This window comes from Natator depressus, chromosome 9 (assembly GCF_965152275.1).
Source record: "Natator depressus isolate rNatDep1 chromosome 9, rNatDep2.hap1, whole genome shotgun sequence".
NCBI lineage: Eukaryota > Metazoa > Chordata > Testudines > Cheloniidae > Natator > Natator depressus.
This window is the reverse complement of record NC_134242.1, coordinates 33891746-33915001: the sequence shown is the minus strand read 5'-3', so window position 1 is coordinate 33915001 and position 23256 is coordinate 33891746. Positions and strand designations below refer to the sequence as shown.

Here is a 23256-nt window from a genome sequence, read left to right as displayed (position 1 = left end):
TCCCCATCTAGTGTCCCATCATCAGCAATTGGAGATATTTGCTGCTAGCAGTCACAGATAGGCTACATGCCATTGTAGGAGGTCTCATCATACCATTCCCTCCATAAACTTATCAAGCTCAGCCTTGAAGTCAGTTAGGTTTTTTGCCCCCACTGCTTCCCTTGGAAGGCTGTTCCAGAATGTCACTCCTCTAATGGTTAGAAACCTTCATCTAATTTCAAGCCTAAACTTGTTGATGGCCAGTTTATATGCATTTGTTCTTGTGTCCACACTGCTGCTTAACTTAAATAACTCCTTTTCCTCCCTGGTGTTTATCTTTCTAGTATTTATAGAGAGCAATCATCTCTCCCCTCAGCCTTCTTTTGGTTAGGCTAAACAAGCCAAGTTCTTTGAGTCTTCGTTCATAAAGTAGGTTTCTCATTCCTCGAATTCTCCTAGTAGCCCTTCTCTGCATCTGTTCAAGTTTGAATTAATCTTTCTTAAACATGGGAGACCAGAACTGCACACAGTATTCCAGATGAGGTCTTTACCAGTGCTTTGTATAATGGTATTAACACCTCCCTTTGTGCTGCAGATGATTTTCCATATACTTTCAGCATAAAGTATAACTGGACCATGCATAAAGAAACACCAGAGATTTCAGTGAATCACTTAATCCACATAGAGCAAGTGATTCACTGGAATCTCTGGTGTTTCTTTACACACCTTAAATTATATACACACATGATGATGTAGTATATATAAACATTTTTTCAGCATCACTATCAGAGGGGTATATTTCTTCTGTTCCTAATGGCAAAAACTTGGATGAATTGAAAATTCACTCCCAAAAGAGTACTGCTAAACCATTTAAACTACACTGCCTACACCATCATGTAGTCTGTGTATTCAGTATATGTTGCAGAAAAATTGTTTCAGGAATGGTTACATTTTTAAACATTGTACTGAAACTGTTCCCACAACCCGCTACCTATAAAGCCAGGTATCTGAGTGACCTGTCTGACTGTATAGGTCCCAGAGGGAGCCATAAATACACTTAAAATTACCTTAAAAAGATCAGAGGAATCAGGGAGGAGGAGATGAGCTGGAATGGGTTTGGTGGTCCTATCTTCCCACGCCCATCATGGAGGGGTGAAGCCTCACCTTGCACCCCTTTAAGAGTGGCATGATCCCTGGCCAGTCTAGGAAGCCCTTTGCTTCCCTACTGAGGCAGTGTGACAACGTCCTCCAAGACAGGACTGTGGTTTTATGCCGCAACTGAGCCGTCAGCTGTTGATTCCTATTCCTTGTCAAGATATAATTAAGGTATTGTCAAACTGAACAGTAAGATAGGGCTTAGGACTAAAAATACCCCTGCTAATTATGGCTTAGGTCTGGAAAACGAAGGCTGGATTTCAATTTGTGAAAGATATAATGCTGTTCTGTAAGATGCTCAAATAACCATGGGACTGAAAGGTAAAATAAACACACTCTCCTAATTCCCGGTCTAGATGCCCAATTGTAGGAGTAAAGCTGTACAAGTGCATAACGTTTATGGCTGCCTAAACAGAGGTGCTACAAATTCTACAAATACATAAAGTGGATTTTTCCCATTTTACCATGATCAGACTTTTAATTTTCATTTAAAAATACCACAACAAAATGGCTTCTTTAGCTATGAACAATATAGATTACACTTATGGATTTTTCTGAATGTTGCTGCTCAAAAGCATCCATAATATCTTTTATCATTCACATGTGTCTATGTACACACCTGAACTTATATACGCACATGATGATGTAGTATATATAAACATTTTTTCAGCATCACTATCGGAGGGGTGTATTACTTCATCCCTAATGGCAAAAACTTGGATGAATTGAAAATGTACTCCCAAAAGAGTACTGCTAAACCATTTAAACTGCCTACATCATCACGTAGTCTGTGAATTCAGTATATGTTGCAGAAAAACTGTTTCAGGAACGGTTACATTTTTAAACATTGTACTGAAACTGTTCCCATAACCCACTACCTATAAAGCCAGGTATCTGAATGTCCTGTCTGACCATATAGGTCTCTGAAGGAGCCATAAATACACTTTAAATGACCTTAAAAAGAGCTTTTCTATACACTGTGTCATGACTTTAAAGTTAGAAATGAGTACGGGGGTGGGGGGGTGGTATAGGGAAGCTGGGAAATGCTTCCAACCCCCTTTCTCAATGGTATACAGCTTCTGTTTCTAGTCCTGCAGGGCCAGAAAATACCTGACCTTAAATATACAGTGTTTTATGTCTAGAAAAGCAGTCCCTGGTCCAGGGCGTAATTTTACCTATACTGGAATCCTCTCACCCCCCATTGGAAAAACACATTGGCCTATGCTTGGAAAAAGAAGGGAAATATTTCTCAGGCAAGACAATTTAATGAATAAATAAATGGTACCTGTAGAAAGCCTCATTACTTCAAGTGGGAAAATCATGTGTGATTTATGCAGCTTATGATAAATGAGCGCAGATTAATCCTTTCAACAATAGCATCACATATCTTGTTTTACACCTCCACCTCCCTCTTTTTAAAAAAATATATTTAGAAATAATGTGGAGAGTTCTTAAAAATACTGTTGAGATTCTTTTGTGTCCCTTTGGTAGTAAAGCCCTTAGATTCAAGAATCTAACTGTACAGGCCTTGAAGGTAGGAGAAAAATTCCAAGTAATGGTTTAGAAACCTCCAAAAAGTTTCCTAAAATGTCTTTCCTCTGCATAATGTTATGATATTAAGGTCCTATGTTTCAGGAGCTTCCAGGGCTAGAGGCAGCTTGCTTCCTTCTTAAAGATATAACAAACCAATCGCAGGTTCAACACTGAAAATTATCCATCCTAGCTCTGCAGTCAGTGTAATTTAAGTGGTGGAGGGAGAGAAGGAAACCCTTCAGGTTTCTGTTTCTAAACAGGGTTTGTTTGGAAACTGTTCCAATGTTGGTAATATTAGATGTAGTCCTGCAGAGGAAGATGGTAGAGTGGTCAAAAGTTTTTTGACAAATGCCCTTTATCAGATGGCTATCACCACCCCACAGAGGGAAAGAGGTGTGTGGTTAAACAGAGCTCATTAATCTTCTCAAGTCAGCAACATTATAGACATTCTCATTAAAGTTCAGTATATTTTTATAGTAATTTGAGCTGCTCATTCACAAGATGCACCCAATGAATCCATATATTTTATTGTATGATGGCTTTTGATTAGTTCTTCATTCCTTGCCAAAAAAAAAAGGCTTTCTGTAATTAGCTACACTTTCTAATTTACACTGCTAAAATTCAACATTATGGCAAAGCTACATATTACTTTATTTCTAATCCATTTGGAAACCACTACAAAACAAATCACTATTGATCAAGCTAGGTTTAATTTAGTGTCAGTGCTATTGTTCACATTTTCTTTAAAGATGAAAGATTTTATGTCAGGGGTGGGCAAACTTCCTGGCCAATGAGAGCTGCAGGGGGCAGTGCCTGCAGGCAAGGACAGCGCACGGAGCCCTCTCCCTCCTCTCCCCCAGGAGCCACATGGACGTGGTGCCGGCTGCTTCCTGGAGCAGCGCAGGGTCAGGGCAGGCAGGGACCCTGCCTTAGCCCCACTGCACCATGCGGCTGTCAATCCATAGTTCACCCTCCCCTGTTTTATATGAACTGCCAGTACATCCTATTCTACAGGACCACAGCAATGGACTTTAGCATGAAGTTATGTGAGGTAATTTATGTCCATTGGTTGTCTACCTGTCAGCTGAATGAAAAGTCACCATATAACCAGAGAATGGACAGCAGTGATATACTTCTAGCTGTGATTCCTGTACACACCAACTATTGTAGATGATCATAGCAAACAGATCCTCCAATGACTATCTACACACCTTGCTTGCTCTCAGATGGTTCGACCATTCATACAAGGTTCAAGTAAGGCAAGCCTGGATTTAGACAGGCAGCCTGCAGGATGTTGCAGGTTCCATTTATTTTGCAGTTGCACAAGCCTCCTACCCAAATTTTCAAAGCAAATGATGGCTTGATGGAAACAAGCTTAAATGAGGGTACCTGGTACAGGGTATGCTAGGAATCAGCAGACCTCCTAGCGTTTATAACACTGGTCCACACAAGAGTTCACAATCTCTCATTTAGAGTAAGGAAGAAAAACCTTTGTGTGAAAGTTTTTTTTTTAACCCACTTTAAAAAATAATGGGGTCCCACATATATCAGAAAGACCAATTCTGTTTAATCATTCTCGTTGTCTCTCTGTGAGCAGGAAGCCTGTCACAGTTTAGTTAAAAAGATTAATGTTAATGTACTTGCCAGCATATGTAGGGCAGCCACACATCTATTTTTATTTGTACTAACTGTGCTAATCCATAATGGGATGTGATGACAGCAACCAATATTCATGGAAGACAATTTTGAGATGAGCTGTGGGTATTAACAACCAGACACCATAGACCACATACAGCTAAAATGAAAACTCATTCATTCAAAGGAAAATTGAATACTCAATAGGTAAAAATATTACTGTCTGCCTTTGGTAAAAGCAAACAATAACAAGAGTGTATTAAATACAAAAGACCATAGTGGGTTTTACAGACATAAGCTACATTCAGTGGGACATTGGAAGCTCCCACTAGGGCAAAGGCAGTGTGCTTAAAGGAGACACAGTACCGCTCAGAGCACTGGGAAGAGCAGCTTCTCCTCCCCTCTTTGCAAGAGGGTAGTACGTACTCTCTCCTAAGTAGGATCTACTCCACTGGTTAATGGAGGACATGGAGGAGGGCATCCTCATGTCTCTGTCCCACTCCCCAAGTCCTCCACTATTTTTGGAATGTCTATCATGCCAGTGGCACAAGGCGAGATTCTTTGCACTCCTTTGGCATGCGTGCTGGGATCATGCTCATTCCTTGCATCCAAGTGCAGTTTTGTTGTGTTCCCTTATCACACTGGTGAACCTCTGTAGGACCAAACACAATCTTGCCGAGGTAACTCAGTGGGGAGGGCACCTTAAACAAACACAATTACCGGTAATTTAAATTCTCTGCCCCACTTCAAAGTTTGAATACTAAGACAAAAACTTTGGAAAATGGTTGCCTAAAGTTAGGTACCCATTCTTGGGCACCTAAATTAATTGCCTAACTTTAGGCAACAACGTTTGAAACTCTGGCCTATGCTTTTTTAGGAGTATGTCAATTAGGTATAGAAACAAAACTTCAATTCTGCTTATATCAGCATCATAACTAAAACATTTCAGTAGCAAGATTTAATGCGACCTTCTAAAATTTAAGCTGACCTAAGATTCTGGGCCATCACAGAAGTAAGCTTTTGCTTTTGTTTTCTAGCATTAACTATTGCATTTGAAAGAGCTTCTAAAATTAGGTATACACAATTTACCCCTCATGAGCATAAAGTTGTTTCCATGTCTAATAATAGTGAGGATTATTTAAAGGGTAGCTTTTTTTTTTCTTTTGAACAATCAAGCCACAACTCAATGGAATTGCTTTCCCCCCCCTTCTCCGTTTTTCTTGTACAATGAATATCAGCTAGGCACCAAGATTCTACTATGCAGGCTGCAAAAGCTTCTGTGCAGAGGTGGGAGGGAAGGGGGCAAGGGTCATGCCTCTATTCAATAGGGGACCTGTCATGCAGGGTGGGCAAGAGTATGCCATAAGAAGAACAGGGCAGAGCTGAAGGATCCTAATAGCCTCCTCCCAAGAAAGGAGGGGTTGGGGCATTGCAGAGTTTTGCAGCATCAAGGCTGCAGTAGCAACTTTGGTAAATTGCACGTTTACACAAGAGTTTGGTGGGGTATGTGTCTCAGAACAGCAGACTTACAATGAGTTTCTATTACTCAAAGGGGACAGCTACACAGCAAAAACAAAACAAAAAATGCAGGAGACAGTCTCAGAGCCTGGGTCAACTGCCTTGGGCATGTGCAGTGAAGGGGAGGCTCTCAGAGCCCAGGCTCCAGCCTGAGCAGGAAAGTCTACACTGCTATTTTTAGCCCTCTAGGGCGATCCCAAGTCAGCTTCCCCACACTATGTGACTTGCTGCTGCAGGGCTTTTTTTGCAGTGTGGACTTACCCTAAAATGGCATATTTCTTAGTGGCCAGTTCTGAGAGATGCTGAAAGCCCAGCTCCCCTTGACTGAAATGGGAGTTGAGGGAACTCAGTACCTTGCAGGATCAGACCCTTAGCATGGAATGGTTGAGAATGGAATATTGAGATGGAAATTTCATTTAAAACATGGAAGAATTCTCTGTATGCTTATTTTTTAGCCTTATCTTTCTGCTGTGGACTATGATGGTCCATATGATGATCAATATGATGGTCCTAAGTCTGTAGGCAAACTTCCAAAGTGATCTTTTCAGTGTCTACTGTATACAAATCTATGCCTGTATTCTTGCTTTGCCTGTTTATTTAACTGTCTTAATCCAGATTGAAGTTTAGGATTTCCAGTTTTAGGTTAAGTAACTGATTACATATTTTTTCTGCTACCACGCAGTGATTTTTTTTAATGGCTGATTAATTTGTGCCTTCATTGAGACAACTCCCTTCCCTCACTTTTCCCCACATGGGTGTAACACTTCTGTGTACTTACTGAAGCACATTTGTTTTCTGATTTGTCTTCCACAAAGCCAATTCGGCACGGTGTCCTCTGATTCTGTAGCCAGTAGTCAGTTGACTCTAGTAGACTGTTGCTGCAGAGAACCTGTTAAAATAGATGAATTTACTTAGTTCTAATTTGCTTGAAATAATGGCCTGGATTTTCACCCTTTTAAGTAAATGGGAGTCTTGCTAGTGAGTTTCATTTGGGACAATATTGAGACTTTTGTTCCTTTTGGAAAAATATATACTTAATCAAAATGAGATTACAGAAATTTACACCTCCCTCAAAGTCGTATCATGTTCACTTCGGAAGTGAAGGCCTTGAAGATATTTGAAGATATTTTTTGACTATCAAACACCCACATTTTTATTGGAATACAGATGTGGGGGCTTTAAACTGGTGGACATGAATAGCAAAAAATGAATTTGAAAAAAAGGCCTTTAGAGGGAAGTAACGTACCATTTTAATTCTACTGGCGGTCTCAGGGCTGGAGGCTGCCAGTGTACCATGCATGTCATTTTCATATCTGAGTGTTCACTTGAGAAGCTGGAAGTAGTTAAGTATCATTTTAGTCAATATTGAGCTCACTCCTGTGTTTGTTCAAGTCAGTGAGGGTTTTGCCATTGACTCCAATAAGACTAACGTGGTGTCTCCACCGCAGTGAGGCGACTGCTGCCGCTCCCCCGTGGACTCTGCCTGCGCCTCTCGCGGTGCTAGAATACAGGAGTCAACAGGAGAGTGCTCAGGGATCGATTTATCGCGTCTAAACTAGATGCAATAAATCGATCCCCGCCCGCCAATCCGGCGGGTAGTGAAGACATACCCTAAGAGTTCCCCTTATGAGTTCAACACTGCAGCCCTTACTCAGACCCATGGTCCCCATTAGGAGTTTTGGCAAAGTAAAGACCAAGTTACTGTGCCTCTTCTTCCTATCTTTGCCCCGTCACTAAAGACTACTTCCAATGTTTGGCTTTGACTCTTTCTAGTCTACAATCTTACAAGGTGGGTGGTGCAGCCTCTAGAATTAATTTAATCTCTTATGTTGCTATCCCTTGACAAATATGGAACACAATGTCCAACAGAGCCAAATAATCTTTTTGATAAAGAAATCTCTGCTATATTATGTATTTTCATTACTACAACAGATTTGCAAGCTATTACACTTAGCATAACAAAAAAGGGTATTTTCTTTCTGAATGTGGCATGACATAATTTATTGAAATGCCTCAGATTTGTAAGACTGAAATTGTTTTGAAACTGTGACTCACATTACACATGCTGATTGCGCCAGAGAATTGTACCAGTATGTGTTTAGGAGTATGTTCTCATTTGCTTCACACTTTCTGTGGGCCAAAATAGCTATATTTGAAAATAGGTGGACTGATACTGCAGTAAGCTTATTGGCCAGCTGTAGAAAGTATCCTAACGTAAACTGGGGGGAGTGGCTGAAAATGTGCGCGATCTCCAGTCACCCTTCCATGGAAAGGGAACAGAACAAACCACATGATACATGCTCCATCTAGGGAGAAAGAACGGTCCTGCAGCATGGGTCGTAGCCTGGGATGCAGGAGAACTGAGTCCTATTTCTCACTCTGCCATAGCAAGTCTATGTTATCTTGGACAAGTCAATTAGTTGTTCTGTGCCTTAGTTCCCAATCTGTAAAATGGGGATAATAGCACTTTCCTACCTCCCATTCAGATATTTCAGTAATGGCAGACATAAAACTTCCTTGGGAAGATTGATCTCATGCTAGAGATACTGCACTCCTTATGCATACAGTACCTATGAGAACTTCCTGGCAACATAATAAAACTCTGTTTAGCAGGAAGGACTGGGATAACTGTTGTGAGCACTTGTTTTACATGGATACTCTGGATTTTATAGGTGAAATATAGGAGGAAATAGACACAAAACAACATAAAATTCATTAGCAAGAACACAAAGATATCACATGCACTGGAGAATTATCTCATGACAATTTTTCATATGTTCGTCATCTATGCACAGACTATACCATAAGTTGCCTAGCTCCATTTCTCCCACAGCACAGGAGGATGGTGGTGGCTTCTATCTGGGTAAACACTGTTATTACTATTTAAAATAGGCTAGGATTTCTGAGTAGCAGGATGGATTAATTCGTTTGCCAATGCTTTAAATGTGGCCAGCCTGGCAAATAATAATGAGAAAGCAGGAGACTTTTCAATTACCTTTAAAAATGGGGCTGAATTGTTATTCTAGGCTACCACCACATTTCTGTTGTTCTCAGTCCTGGAGATGCAGCACACAATACACAACCCGGGTAGATACATTTGCACCCTCTGGATTTGGGGCTGGTGCCTGCACTGCTAGTGCTGCTCCACAAGATGGAGCTGTCAATCATGCTGGTGATATGACCTGTGGGAACTCTCCTTTCAGCCCTAGCTACACTCCTACAATGGTGCTTGTGAGGGGCCTGAGTACAGCTGTCTACAGCAGTTTTGCACACTGCTTGCACCCAGGAGTTCTCCCCAGCTGGCTGAGGTCCTTCCTCATCCTTTATATGCTGCTGCAGCAGAATACAGGGGCATAGTGTGGGAAGAATCCCTCACATAGAAAATGCCTATACTAGAGCACGCATGCAATTTCCTGTTCCATCAACCTGGTACGCTTCCCCATCTGCAGATTTTTCCATGGAAAAGGATGATCTGGCCGTAATACTTTAACAAGGATTGGACAATTGCAGGAATAAGAATAGCAAGAACAGTGACCACCTTGTGTGGTTAATCATAAACCATATATATAATCATATAAACCACCTTGTGTGGTTAATCATCTTCACCCTGTAGGGATATCAGAAAGCATATTTGTGAAATGGATTTATGTTTCATTCTGATTTCTTACAATTCTTGCATAACATGAACTATGCACTAACTTCTCCTCACTCTTGTTTATGAAACAATGAAGTGCCATGTTTTAAAACCATACATTTACTACCATGTTTCAAGTAATCAAAATGCAAGTATCTTGCTTTATCACTGTGCTGGGATAAAATTATAAAACAGTGCTTGACTTTCAATCTTACTGTGTATGAACCTTGTGAATTCTGCTCTAATAATACACTTTCAGTGGGAAACAAGAGCTATCTCTGAGCTCTAATAGCTTCTGTCATTATTGCGTAGCCTTTTATATTGATGCCCCACTAAAGACAAAAAGAAGGTCGTAGGCAGGTACTGTACTACTGGATATGGTGAGTATGCTGTATATTTGTTTACAAAAAGTCACCCTGGAGAGTCAAAAGCAAGACTCATCTCTGTGATGAACTGTGCTTATCTGTATTGCAAATACATCAATAATTCAATTACAAAAATCACTTGGTAACAAGCAATTCCAAATGATACTCAACTGACAACATTCACTAAGTGGCAACTAGAGGGTTGTCTTCATGTAGGCTGGGAGGTTTTCAGGACTATGCTTTGCTTAAGTAAAATGTCCCCTCCATATGTTGTGAATGGTCCCTGGAATGCTTTCCATGTGTCTGCAACAGCCTCACTGAAGTATTCTTGGGCAGTATGACACCACGCTACCAGAACTCCTACCTGTGGCCAATATCATGCACTTGTTAGCAAGCAGGCAGCCTGTTGCACCCACATGGAGCCCCCGTGACTTCAGGGGGGCTCTGCATGGGGGCAGCACAGAGGACACATGCTCTTAATTGATATTGGCCTATAGTAGCTGCTGTCCACTAAGAAGGCTCCATTGACTTGTTTGACTCAGGGGCAGATAGAGGGGAGGAATAAATACAAAACTGCCTCTGAAAACTAGACTCTGAGAGCCAAATTCAGTTCTTTATGTGAGCCCGGGCAACCCCACTGAGAGACTGAGTGGTTGTTGTTATTCACCTCCATTTTACTGAAGAGAGTATTAGTCTTCCTTGTGATCAGTGCTGTATACTGCGGCTATGATGTGGTCACAATCTCAAGGATGTTACATTTTAAATTAGCTGATACAATTAAAACCTTCTGAGCCTGATTCTCCATTGCTTTTCTTGCACTCTGGATAGTCACTTGCATACACATATCACATGCTTAACAGGTGTAAAATGCTCCCATTCTGAATTTGGTAACAGTCTGTCTCCTTCACACAGCTGTAAATGATTACACTAGATGTAAGGCACTGGGGTTGGGGGTATGTACAGGCTTTATAGACTGCTCCTTCAAGGTGCAAATGCTGATTTTACATCTGAAGACTGGACACTATATTTAGCAATCCATTCAAGTTCTTCAGGAAAAAATATATTTACATAAAAGGTTCCTGGCTACCAAAACACAGGGATATTAACTTCACCCTTTCAATTTGATATTGGTTTATGAAAACAACAGCTAACACTTCCTCATGTTTTTAGCAGAGAGAAGAGCGTAAAGTAAGAGCTACCTCTATGGCAAAAGAGGTCAAATAGTTGGGAGTCTTTGGTCTGTCCAGGAAAGGGGAATGAAGAAGTGTGTCCAAACTTCACAACAAATCCTGGCCTTCAAAATACCTATACCTGAAGTATAAGGAACCTTAAATCCATAGAGAAACTTTCCTTGTGCCCTCTAAGGCCACTTTTTCTGGGATAGAGTCACAGAAAGCAGATATCCTTCCCTAATATCAAAAAGTGGTCGGTCTGCTTTTCCAAAATACAGATTTCTTCAGAAAAGCAAAGAAAATAAATTGGATAAAAGAATAATGGCCACAAGCAGCAGAATATGGGTGAGATTAGGAAAATACAAGGGAAGAAAATTGATTGGCATGACAAGACAATAGATAAGAGGGTAAAAAAAGTTTAACTATATTTATGGGCAATTACGAATGGTCCAGTAATTAACTAGGAACACAGGAACGGCCATAATGGATCAGATCTAAGGTTCATTTAGTCCACTACCCTGTCTCTGACAGTGGCCAACACCAGATTATTCAGAGGAAGATGTGAAATAATTTTCTCCCACATTAGGTCTTATCCTGATTTCTAAGAGAGATTGGCTTAAAGCCTCAAGCACAAGGCTAAATGTCCTTCCAAAATGTGATATAATTAATTATGACAACTTTGGATAGTCTTTATCCATATAAATGTCCAATCCTTTTTCTGAATCTTAAATTCTTGGCCTCAACAATTCCTGTGGCAATAAGCACCACAGTTCAATTACAAGATATAACTAGAAATAGAATGAGGATGGTGGGACTAAGCGATGCAAAGAAAAGGAACATGTTAATCTGCCTAGAGCCCAGAACTACTATTCAATGGCAGAAGTGAGAATTCACTACATCAAAATATTTACTGAGAAAAGCAAATTGTGCAAACCACAAAATGAGCCCAGATCATCTTTCTAGGGGACAACCCATTAGAAGTGGCTAAGGGGAAAACTGTTCAAGGATCCCTTCACAGAACCAAGCTGCCACTGGCTAGGTCCCAATGAAGCTGCAGAGGGAAGTTAGAAGACTACTTATTATTACCCTACGGGGACTGGGGCCGTAACCTTTACTACCATAAGCCAGCAATCATAACACTGAGCTAGGCAGCCAGATAACATAGCTCCTACCTATATTAGCTCCCACCTAAATCCCCACACAGAAACCATAGTGCCATGAAGGTCATAGTGCCTTCTGCAAGGCCTCTTGTTTACAGACATCTATGGGAGGGGCATTCATGTCGGGCCGGATAGAGTAGAATGGTACCTTAGAAGTACTGGTCCTTCTCTCTACCATGCAGAAAGGGGGAATATCTAGTTTGTGGAGGGGGCCTTCCACATGCTAATCTCTAGAAGACTATCCAGACCCTGGAATACAGATCTATGCCAAATACCTTCAAACAAGTGTGTTTAGTGATCACAAATACACCAATGTGACCAAAGACTTTGTACGGAGAATGGCAAAGCCTTGAATTTTAAAACAATCCCTTCCTTGGGGAATGCTGCCTACTCTTGTTTATCAGTTCATTGACTCTGCACTCGATAAATGCCATACCTTCTGCCTCAGTGAAAATAGAGCCCTGCTACCATAATTAACTCAGACTAGATGCATAAACTAAAACGTCATGCACACCACAGAAGCACATCTCCTCTTGCCTTTGCAAAGTGTTAGTCATTTTTTGATATATTTGTGCTGAAATCTTGAAATAAAGAGATCTTACTGCTGTTGAAAGAATGTTTCTTCCCCCTGGAACCTCTTTATTTTAAAACGGTCACCACTCTAGATCTTAGACTGTTGCCAATACAGAGTAACCCAAGGGAATGCTATGATCCTGCTCAAAGCTAGACGTAGCTGGGAAAAGGACACCATCTTTATCTATAAATTACTCAGTAAAATCCAAGGCAAAGTCAATCATATTCACCTTTGCAGAGTCATCAGAAATTACAGCAATTAATGAGTATGTGTACACTGCAATTAAACACTCGTGGCTGGCCCATGTCAGCTCGAGCTCCAGATGAGCCCAACTGTCTACACTGCAAATTTACAGCCCCACAGCCTGAGCCCTACAAGCCCAATTCAGCTGACATGGGCCAGCCACAAGTGTTTAATTGCAGCGTACACATTCCTGACTTTCTATTCCTATTTTCTAAGTCTTTCTTCAAGATACAAAAAAATTAAAAATAATGTATCTTATGTAATAGGTTGTAGAATTCTTCCATTTCCACAACTTCTTGTCCGCAGGAACTAAAGCTCTAACTCCTGTCAGAGATACTCTCCTGTGCATCTGAAATTGCCTCTTTGAGCTTAAACAGCCCTGCAAGAGGTAAACTGACATACTTTCTTTTTGAATTTCCCTTAAAATCATGCCTAATGCTATTTCAGATTTGATCACTTTGGATCTTTCTTCCCCATAACTCAGCCCCTCTTTCAGAACCTAGGGGACAGTGTGTGGAACTCGGAATTAGAAGGCCTGACCCTGCCCTGCCACAGACTTGCTAAGTGATCTTGGGCAAGTTATTTCAACTTTCCATAATTCAGTAGCGCCATCTGTATATACGTAAGCAATCTGTAATCTATGGATGAAAAGCACTGGATAAGAGCTATTCTTATTCTTTAACAACAGCCAGTGCACCCCTGACTTGCCTTCTAACAAGGTTCTAATTAGGGCTTCAGGATATACTCCTCCTCTTCCCCCACTTGCCCCCACCCCAAATTCCCCAGGGGTAGCTTCCCACCTTTAGTGACAAAATAGTTGTGGATTGTGGCAACATTTATGAATTTAGTAACCCAAAAAAGTGAGCTAGGGACCTAAAGCTCCACTCATACCCAACCCTCTGCTAGTGAATGAGCACATGATTCTTCCATCCCCTTTTAGGGAACCCTGTTTTAAGTGAAAGCACATGATGATCATAGGTAATGCTCCTGAATGAATGCTTGAAAAAGGTCACATGCGTTAGGCCTGAGGGCATGGACAGGATGGCTCAGGATGAGTGGATAGTTCAGGTGTCTAATGAACTTGTCTATTCAAGGAGTCTATTCACGTATATTCAACTTGTTTGTTTTTATAATTCTTTTCATGACAGAATTTGGGGATGAGGTTGTGTAATGGGTGTCCCTCCACACAAGGCAGAGCAGGTTATTAGGACAATTAACATGATAGGCTGCATCTGTGGGAGAGCCAAACGAAGCCCAGCTGGGCAGGGGCAGGCTGAGTTTGGATAAAGCCAGCAAGCTGAGCCTAGAAGAGGGCTATAAGGACAGTAAGCTGTAGTTGCTTTTTGGGGGAAGGGACTTGTACTTGGTTACAGAGCCTGGTAAGAAACCAATGAAAAGAGTAGTCTACAGTTACTCCCTGGGAGGAGAGTGTTTTGGCTTGTAAATCCAGAGAGATGCAGGAAGGAGTTTAGGAAAATAGCTGGAACCCAGAATAGCGACATAGGACCTGGCCTGGGAGTAGAAGACTGGAACAGCATAAAGACAGTTGACCCAGTGGGATTTTGACACCCCAGAAGGAGAAAATTATAGTGACCTGGCTGGAGGGAACTTCATGACTCCTGGAGAGTGAGGAGGGAGGTATCTGACCTGAATGGAGAGTCCCTAGAAATAACCACAAGGAGGCACCCAATGGTGAGTGAACTCTATGACCAAGTAGAAAGCTGACACCATCACATGGGAGGCTGGTTTGGAAGCAAGCTCATGACTCTCTCTCCTCAGGCTGGCTATGAGCAAATTGCATCAGTGGGATGATCTCACTTAGCCAGATTCTGCTCTCTGATATGCACAGTTCCCACTGGAGTTGTATGCATGTATCTGAGGGCAGAATTTAGCCCAGGCTTTGGAAATGCAGAGAAGGGTACAACATGCAGGTGCTTTTGCCCACTTCTAGAACTAGTCTCAAAGATTAACTCTCCTTTCTGTTGTAGAAGGAGGCCTGAGATCACTGCTATTAGTGAGGCAGTTTGGATTGCATGAGGGGGAGAGGCTGACCAGAATAAAATTTTGGGTGAAATACTGATAAACCGCTCGTGGTTGCTTCTCACTTGTTGCGGATCATGATGCTAGCTGGCTTCCCTTACAAATGACATTTTCAGCATAAATGCTTCTCATTTAAGACAAAAGCAAGGAGGAAAGAGTCAGATGATTTGCTGTTCCCTTTGGTTTCAATGGTTTGCTCTTGTTTTGTTGTATAATGCTTAATGCAATGCCTCCAATTCACAGATGCAGCCAAACTGTTTGGTACTGCACCTGGGGAAGGGGACAAAGGTGGCTTTAAGCTACCTTTTTGCTTCCTGGATTCCTGAGTTATCTGATGACCAGTTCAGCCCCCAGTGCAGTTGAGAGCAGCCTCATGGCTGTTCTACGCTATTCTTGACATTAGTGGTCTCAAAGGCCTGCTCTGGCAGCTGAGTACAGCTAAGGTGCAGCAGCATTCTAGCCACACTCCCAACATAGCTACTATGTCTTGGATCCAGCCAGCATACAGCCCATGTGTTGTCACCCTGAAGCAGTACAAAGGTCTATTTTATGTGTAATCCATGCCTGCTTGCTGTAGCGCTCTGCTCCCCTTTAATGGCAGCTAGGCCAGCTAGAGATTGTTGAGCCTGATACAGCCTGGCTAAGAGATGTCTCTTAGCTCAGGTGATAGAGACTTATACATTAAGCTCCGGAAGTCCCAGGTTTGATCCCAGCAGATGATGACTGAGTTCAGTCAGCACTGCAATGCATGATCTCCGTGTTGTGATTTTGTCATTTAATGAATAGGTAGGTGTGTGTGGTGGTGGTGGTGGGATTGTTAATCGTTTCTCCATAAGAAATAACCATGTGGTCTGAAGTACCACTAGCTCAGTTAACCCTGTTTCTCCACTCCAAATCCATGCCTGGATTCCCCCTGCCCTACATGGAAGGGAGCTCTGCCATTTTTATGGCATCCCTCGGTCAGTCCAGATATTCTAGAAGCTTTTCCAGAGTCAATGCTGAGGAAAGGGGTGGAAACTGGTCAGGCCAGGGGAAGGAGTGGGCCCATCGACCCTTCTGAAACCTGTGGAAATTAGTAGCAAAGAGTTGATGTGGTGGCATAGGGAGGCTTCCATGCAGATGCCCTGGCCTCCCATGGATCTGAGTGGTGTGGGGGTAAGAGAAGATGCCAGTCTGTGGGGGGAGCATGGAAGTTGCTAGAGACTCTTCCTTGGGGTAGGGGCAAACTCTATGCCACGTATGAACAATACGAGGGAATCTCTACAACAGAATCCTGGTGGATATTATCTTCTCGCTCAGAACTCCCCTCCTATTTTTTCTATGGAAAGGGATAATCTGGACCATTGTGTGGTATCTAAGGGTAATGTTGACTAAAGGTAACTAGTATATAGCTACATATGCAGTAATGTAGAGACAGAAAATGCTTGAACAGTTGGGCTTCTTGATAACTAGAAGTTAAAGGTTGTTGCATGATATCTGAAAGGCCACTTTCCCTTCATTTGCAAGGAATATTGCAGGTTTGTCCTAGGATGTCAATGTCCCAAAATAATTATCTCTCTGCTGATAATATATGGTCAAAATACTCTTACATTTCCTAGAATCTTATTTAATTTAAGATATAATCTTCTCCCTGCAAACATGTGGCTGTGAGGATAGGGAATCTCAGCCACACGTGTATAAATTTGCAGGATCAAGTTCTACATGGCACTAGTTAGTTTCTCAAATGTAATCTGGACACACCTGCTTCTTAGACTAGTAGCTCCAGCAGTGTATTTGAATGTTTGTGAAGAAGCACCAATTCATTATCCATTGCAAAGTACATTTAGTTGCAATATAGCAAACGCACACCTGTAATGAGTAATGTGAACGTGTACAATGTTACCACTCATTCAGTACATTCTATACTAGGGGTGGGCAAACTACGGCCCACCAGCCGTTTTAAGCTGGCCTGCAAGCCGCATGACGTGGCTCGGCCCTGCCCCGGACCTAAGGCTGGGGCGCTAGGTTTGGGGCCGCACCAGTGGCTCAGCGGCACTCCAGCTGGGGAGCTGGGTCAGGGGCTGGACCACACAGCTTGGCCCCGCTCTGGCACTCCAGCTGGGGCACAGGGTCAGGGTCACACCACGCTTGAGGTAAGTGCCACTCGGAGCACCCCGAGCCTCTTCCCCAGCCTTGATTCCCCCTCCCGCTCTCCAAACCCCTTGATCCCAGCCCAGAGCACTCTCCTGCATCCCAAACCTCTCATCCCCAGCCCCAACCCAAACCTCTCATCCCCAGCCCCAACCCAGAGCCCGCACCCCCAGCTGAAACCTGCACCCCTGCCCCAGCCCTAATCCCCCTCCCACCCTTTGATGCCAGCTCAGAGCACCCTCCTACACCCTAAACTCCTCATCCCAGCCACACACCAACCCTAATTTTGTGAGCATTCATGGCCCACCATACAATTTCTATTCCCTGATGTGGCCCTCGGGCCAAAAAGTTTGCCCACCCCTGTTCTATACCGTCCATTTCAAAATAGGTTCTCCCTTCTCTAAAATCTTGTAGACTTCTTCATACTCAAAATAATTACATATTGAACCAAATTTTGCTCAAGTTCCTCTGATGTACATCCATAATATTTTGCTGAGGTCCATGAAGTTACTTCAGACTTACAATTGTGTAACTGTAAAAAGAAAAGGAGCACTTGTGGCACCTTAGAGACTAACAAATTTATTTGAGCATAAGCTTCTGTGAGCGACAGCTCACTTCATCGGATGCATCCGATATCTATTGGGTACTCAGTGGAAATCATACTTTAAATAATTCAGGATGAATCTGCATCATGCATTAAATGTGAAATCAGCAGTAATTCATGGTTCTAAAAAAAGTTTTTCCACTTGCATCTAGACTTAACTGTCAGCATTACTCAGTGTGTGGTGAATCAATGAACTAAATCACCCTCTAGCACAATGTGGAGTGGAAAAGTCACTCCTTCCCAGAGGAAAAAAACTTCACACAAGTTCAGTGTAACAGCTTCCTGCTCTGAGACAATATATAGTAAATGTATCTACAATACATACAACACTGAGGCTCTGCTCTACAAACAAGACATCTGCATGTTTATGACTGATCATGTTGTTTTGGTTAATTACCACTTTTCAAAAAGATATGAAAGAGGTACATGCAGAATAAGATGAGATATCAAGGGGCATATCTCTTGCATTCATTCAGATTGGTCTGTGAAGTAACAGGCAGCATGAGAGATGCTGCCTGATAGTAGCTGTCCATGATAAAAATAGCTCTTCAAACTGGCAAGTAAATCAGCTGGAATGCTTAAATCATTCCCTGCCAATGGGAGACCAAGGTGGCTCCAATCCAACAGCAATTATAAATCTTAATTAAACTTATTTTTCAAGGATGTAATATAAAAGAAGGTGGTGGACTGATCTGATCTTTCTGTATGGTTTTGTGTGGCTAAAAGCAATGTTAAAGCATCCTGTAACAATTCCTCAAATGTGCCCAAAATGTTTTGCTGTTGGCAAAAGGCAGAAGTGAATTGCTCAATTTTGATTGTACAAATGTATTAGAAGTTGTCATACTTTACTATTAAAATCTTAACTGTAAGGGTCCAGACAGCTGGAACAGCTCTGAGTTACTGGTGTGGTGTCCTCCTCTAAAACTTCTTAACATTAACCTGGTGTTTGAAGGTGCAAGGTTGACCCACCCCAAAGGTGAAGCCTTCTGTATTAGGTACAATTGGCTACATGATCTTCCCCTCGCGAATCTGCCAGTGTACCACAAGCTGATGTGAAGCAAAGAGTAAATAGAGAATCATGAGGAACCAATGTCACGGAACATTTTACCCTTAATATTTTCATTATAATGAGGAGAAACACAGGGAGTGCCTGTCAGGTTCCAGTTACTTGTCCTTTTTCATTTGTTGGCTTTCTTTTCTTAAAAGCAAATAAGAGTGAACTGAAATGTTTTGTTTATTCAGGAGTGTGCTTAAGTGTGTCTTTTAGCTACTGCCTCCAGCTGAAGTGAGCTAGAACTGCCCTAGAACAAAAGCATTGGCTGGGGGTAGGGCTAGTTGAGCTCTTTGACCAAAACAGAATTTGACAAATGAAATTTTTTTCAGTAAATTTCAGTCGTTTTTTAGAAAAAACAAAGTGTTATGGAAAACTGACCTTTTTGAGGTGGTGGTTCATAAAAAAAAAAGTAATCTGAGAATTTTGCTAAATTTCCCATGGAAAAATAACGTTTTTTTGGACTGGCTCTAATATTGGGCCTCTGCTTAGCACAATTTCTCTTAAAGCTCCCCAGAGCACTCCTGCATGTTGCAAAATGGGAGCAGAGCTGTGACCCTTCCTCTCCCACACCTCTTCAAAGGCTCTGCTAGTTCTCTCCCTTTTCTGCTCCTACACAAGAAACAGCCACAACCTGGCCCTGTAGTACACGGAATGTATGCTACTAAGGTTAGAAATTCTTTAGTGGTATATTCTCAGTCACAGTGCAAAAAGTAAAGGAGTACTTGTGGCACCTTAGAGACTAACCAATTTATTTGAGCATAAGCTTTCGTGAGCTACAGAAGTGAGCTGTAGCTCACGAAAGCTTATGCTCAAATAAATTGGTTAGTCTCTAAGGTGCCACAAGTACTCCTTTTTGCGAATACAGATTAACATGGCTGTTACTCTGAAACCAGTGGAAAAAAGTGTACATATAAATGTTTGTCCTGCTCCTAATACCGTGTGTGTATATACACATACTGCTTCTAGTCAAAACTTACCCTTAACTTATCTAATTAAACATAAACCTTAGTCTAAGCTTTTCTCTGACCTTAGCTGTTCCTAGGGTTGTCTCCCTTGACCGATTTGCCTCAAAATAACGCTCACTTTTATGATTTTGGACTAAAAATCCAATTAAGTCAGACACCAGAATAGGCAGAAGAGCTCTGGACCTCTATGCAAGGTCCTAGAACCTGACAACTTATTATAACACAATCGTGAGACTGTTCATACACTGTCTACTGCTTTGGTAAGAAGGGAAAAGTGGGAAAACTGCCTATGAAAGTGATCACTGCTACACTTAACATGTGTTGTGTCAAATCATTGGCAAACATAGGCTAATCAAATAACTGAAAAATACCCAGATCATTCAGCTTTTAATACTGTTTCCATATCATTGACTTTGTTTTGTGTATGTATTGATTTTTATAATCCCCATTAAGGCATGAGTTAAAGCAGAGCTAGATCTGCCTTGGAAAATAAAATAAGCTTAGAGAGAAGTTACCTTCTTACATGCTGTGACAGAGCTCCCCAAACTGCTTTCTGAACTGTCTGTGCCGCTGACTTGGTGCTCTGAGATTTCATACATCAGTGGGGATTCAAAGTTGCTGAAGAAAGAGAACAACAAAAATCCTTCCAATGACTCATCTACATAAATACATGAAATGATGCCAAAAATACAGCTCAATTTAAAGAAATGCATCTTAACTCAAATTGCACCAGCCTCTCTCCACTTTCCCTGGCTGATGTTACCATTCTGTTGACTACCTCAATTTCCCCATTTTTGGAGGACTATCCTATAATGAATACAAAATAGCAGACTGCTGCCTTTTAAAGACTAGAATATACCACTTAGCTGGACCTAGTTATGTCTGCCTGTCTTTAATAATATACTAAAATGTGGTGCTAGCTTCTTTTCTTAAGCAAGCAGTCTTGAGCAGTAAATGCCATCCTCACTACGTTGACTGAGCTTGGTAGACACTAGTATAAAAGAAAATTCATACTGTACTTCATCCTCACTATTGCCTGCCTGGGATCTGGGAAGTGAGTTGAACAGTCGTCATTAAAGCACAAAGAAAACAGTGGGAGTGACTGAACTCAAAAGCCCAGGCAGTGTAGCTTTATAGTTGCAGACTAAGAAATGAGAATTGCGCACACACCCTATATTGCATGTTGTGTACATGCTGCTGAATTGTATTTATCCTTCACATCTGCATCTTCCTCTCATGAAGTCATGCAAATCAGACTTCCAGTCACACTATTTATATGCGCAGCTGATACCGATCCTAAAGCATTGCCTTTGGATTAGCATAATTATTTCTTACGTAGAAGAGAGACTGCTAACTAAATAATTAATAATCAAATTATAGCAAGGTAAATTCAGCTAAATAAGTCTGCATCTCTCTTTATGCATGATTTCAGAGTTCCTAAAGATCATACAGCCCTAAAGGCCCATTCTTGCAAACATTACTCACCATAGTAAACATTACACCATGTATTAAGTGTCCCATTACACCTGGTTTTAAGTGTTTGTTTGCAGAACTAGGCCCTAAATTATCATTACTTCAGTATTAACTAGATGAAGTTTATAAGTGTCATATGTTTTCAGGTTATTGCCTAGTGAATTCAGCACAGTTCTCAGTACCCTTTCAGAGCTGTGCGTCCAATTTCCTGACAGGCAAGCTGAAAGCGTATCCCATATTAAAATATAGAAAATCTTCAAAATAGAGAACTTGATCCTCCATTCCTTACACATCCAAAACTCTGAACTAAGTCAAGGTACAGTCAAATGGTGTGCCACAAATATAGGATTTGCCCTATCTCATAGGTTAAAGAGTTCATGTTTTCTCAGAATATTTACATGTTTTACTTGACATTGTGTAGGGCCAGATGCTGCTGCTATTCAGTGAGAGTAAGAACAGGGAACCTATTCTGCAAACAGGGACTTGCAGTTAGTAGGACTATTTGTTGAGTGAGGTCTGGACCCACTCAGTCAGTGTATCAGAAGCTGATCCATAATTAGTAAAAAAAAAAAAAGTCTAAATACAGTGAATTTAAAATAGCTAATTAAGAAAATTTAAGGCTAAAGTAACTTTAAATGTATTTATTGCACAGAAGTATAGTGCATTAATACAGATGTAGTAAACACACAAATATCCTTAAATAGTTGGGTTCACCTGACATACATGATCACTACACCTGTGATGTGAACACTGACTACTTAAGCATAGTGGTGTATGGGGTATGCCCACCCTGCATCACATGGCATGATCCTTTAAGATTGTGGGAGGCTTTGATATACACAAACACGTAAGAGGTACTTCTGGAGAGGAAGTGGTCCTGGGAACAAGTAGTGTTCGGGAGAAAGTCGGTTACTGTTTCTTTAAGGGACTGGACCAGGAGTCTTGCATAGTAGACAGGACAAGACTTCCCCTCTCACCCGAGCAGTCGTGGATGAGCTGGGAGAAGGGAACTAGTGGGTATGCTGCCTCCTCCCACATAGAAGGGCAGCCACCTGCAGGAGAAGGTTGTCTGCTGAACCCGCTGAGGGCTAACTGGGGAGAAGGGACTACCTGAAAGAGAAGCTGGCTGAGGCCTTACAGCTGGCATAAGTTACAATCCTCGCTCCAAGGAGGAGTGCTGGGGACTCCCAGCTGGTGGAGGGAACAGAGTGACTGTTTAAAGTAAATCCCAGCTCCAGGGAGGGGGCTGAGTGGCATCCTGAACAGGGACAAGGAGGTTGACCAGGACTCTTTTATATGGACACAGTGGATGTGAACTAGGGCGACTAATGAAGCGAGTTTCACTTTGTAGCAAGACTTAATAAATGAGACCTCATGAAGTGGATGCATGTTTTGAACCAGTGTAGTCTGGGAAATTGAGAAGAACATGAGGAAGTGCTGAGCACAATGCTCCTGCTGGGGTGTGCTAGAATGCCCCTTTCCCTCGTGACACCACCATTTAATGTTCTCAATCTTCAGCCTTTTCTTCACCTGTCTAATCTATGCAAAGGATCTATGCCTTAAACACTTGAACATCTGTGGTCAATTTCCTTGGAATTCAGCAAGGAAAAATTGCATTATTATAGGGGATGTCTATGTAACTCAAGACAAAGTATGGGATGGATTCTGATCGTCCACTGGTGGGAAAACTGGAATATACCCATGAAAGTCTGGAGTCTCTCTGGTTTCTCAGTGTTAGTTAAATCAGTGAGATTCTGATCTCTATCTCAGCCTCCCCCACCCCAAAATAAAAATTAAAGCCACACTTGTACCAGCTATAGCGTTCATTTTGACTTTCCATTTTACATCTCATGTCATATTGATGGCAAACCTAATGCATGTGGATATGACTTTCACCACTTCAAATGGATAGAAAATGTGCATTTTATGCCATTTTAATTTCTCTAGTCTTAATTTTAACTGTGTAACCTTTTTCTTTAGTTCTGTAAAGAATTTTGGGGTGAAGTTTGGATGAAAGACTTT

The 23256-nt window shown here is 41.7% G+C and overlaps 1 protein-coding gene across 4 annotated transcripts in view; it reads right to left on the bottom strand.

The window, feature by feature from the left end:
- Positions 1-23256, bottom strand: part of SPHKAP (SPHK1 interactor, AKAP domain containing) — a 90924-nt gene that overhangs the window by 43412 nt on the left and 24256 nt on the right. For all 4 annotated transcript variants that reach the window (XM_074963864.1, XM_074963866.1, XM_074963868.1 and 1 more), the window contains exons 2-3: positions 20277-20379; positions 6599-6709 (exon numbers count right to left, since the gene is read on the bottom strand). In XM_074963864.1, coding sequence (XP_074819965.1) covers positions 6599-6709; positions 20277-20379 — 214 coding nt within the window. The remainder of the gene's footprint in view (positions 1-6598; positions 6710-20276; positions 20380-23256) is intronic.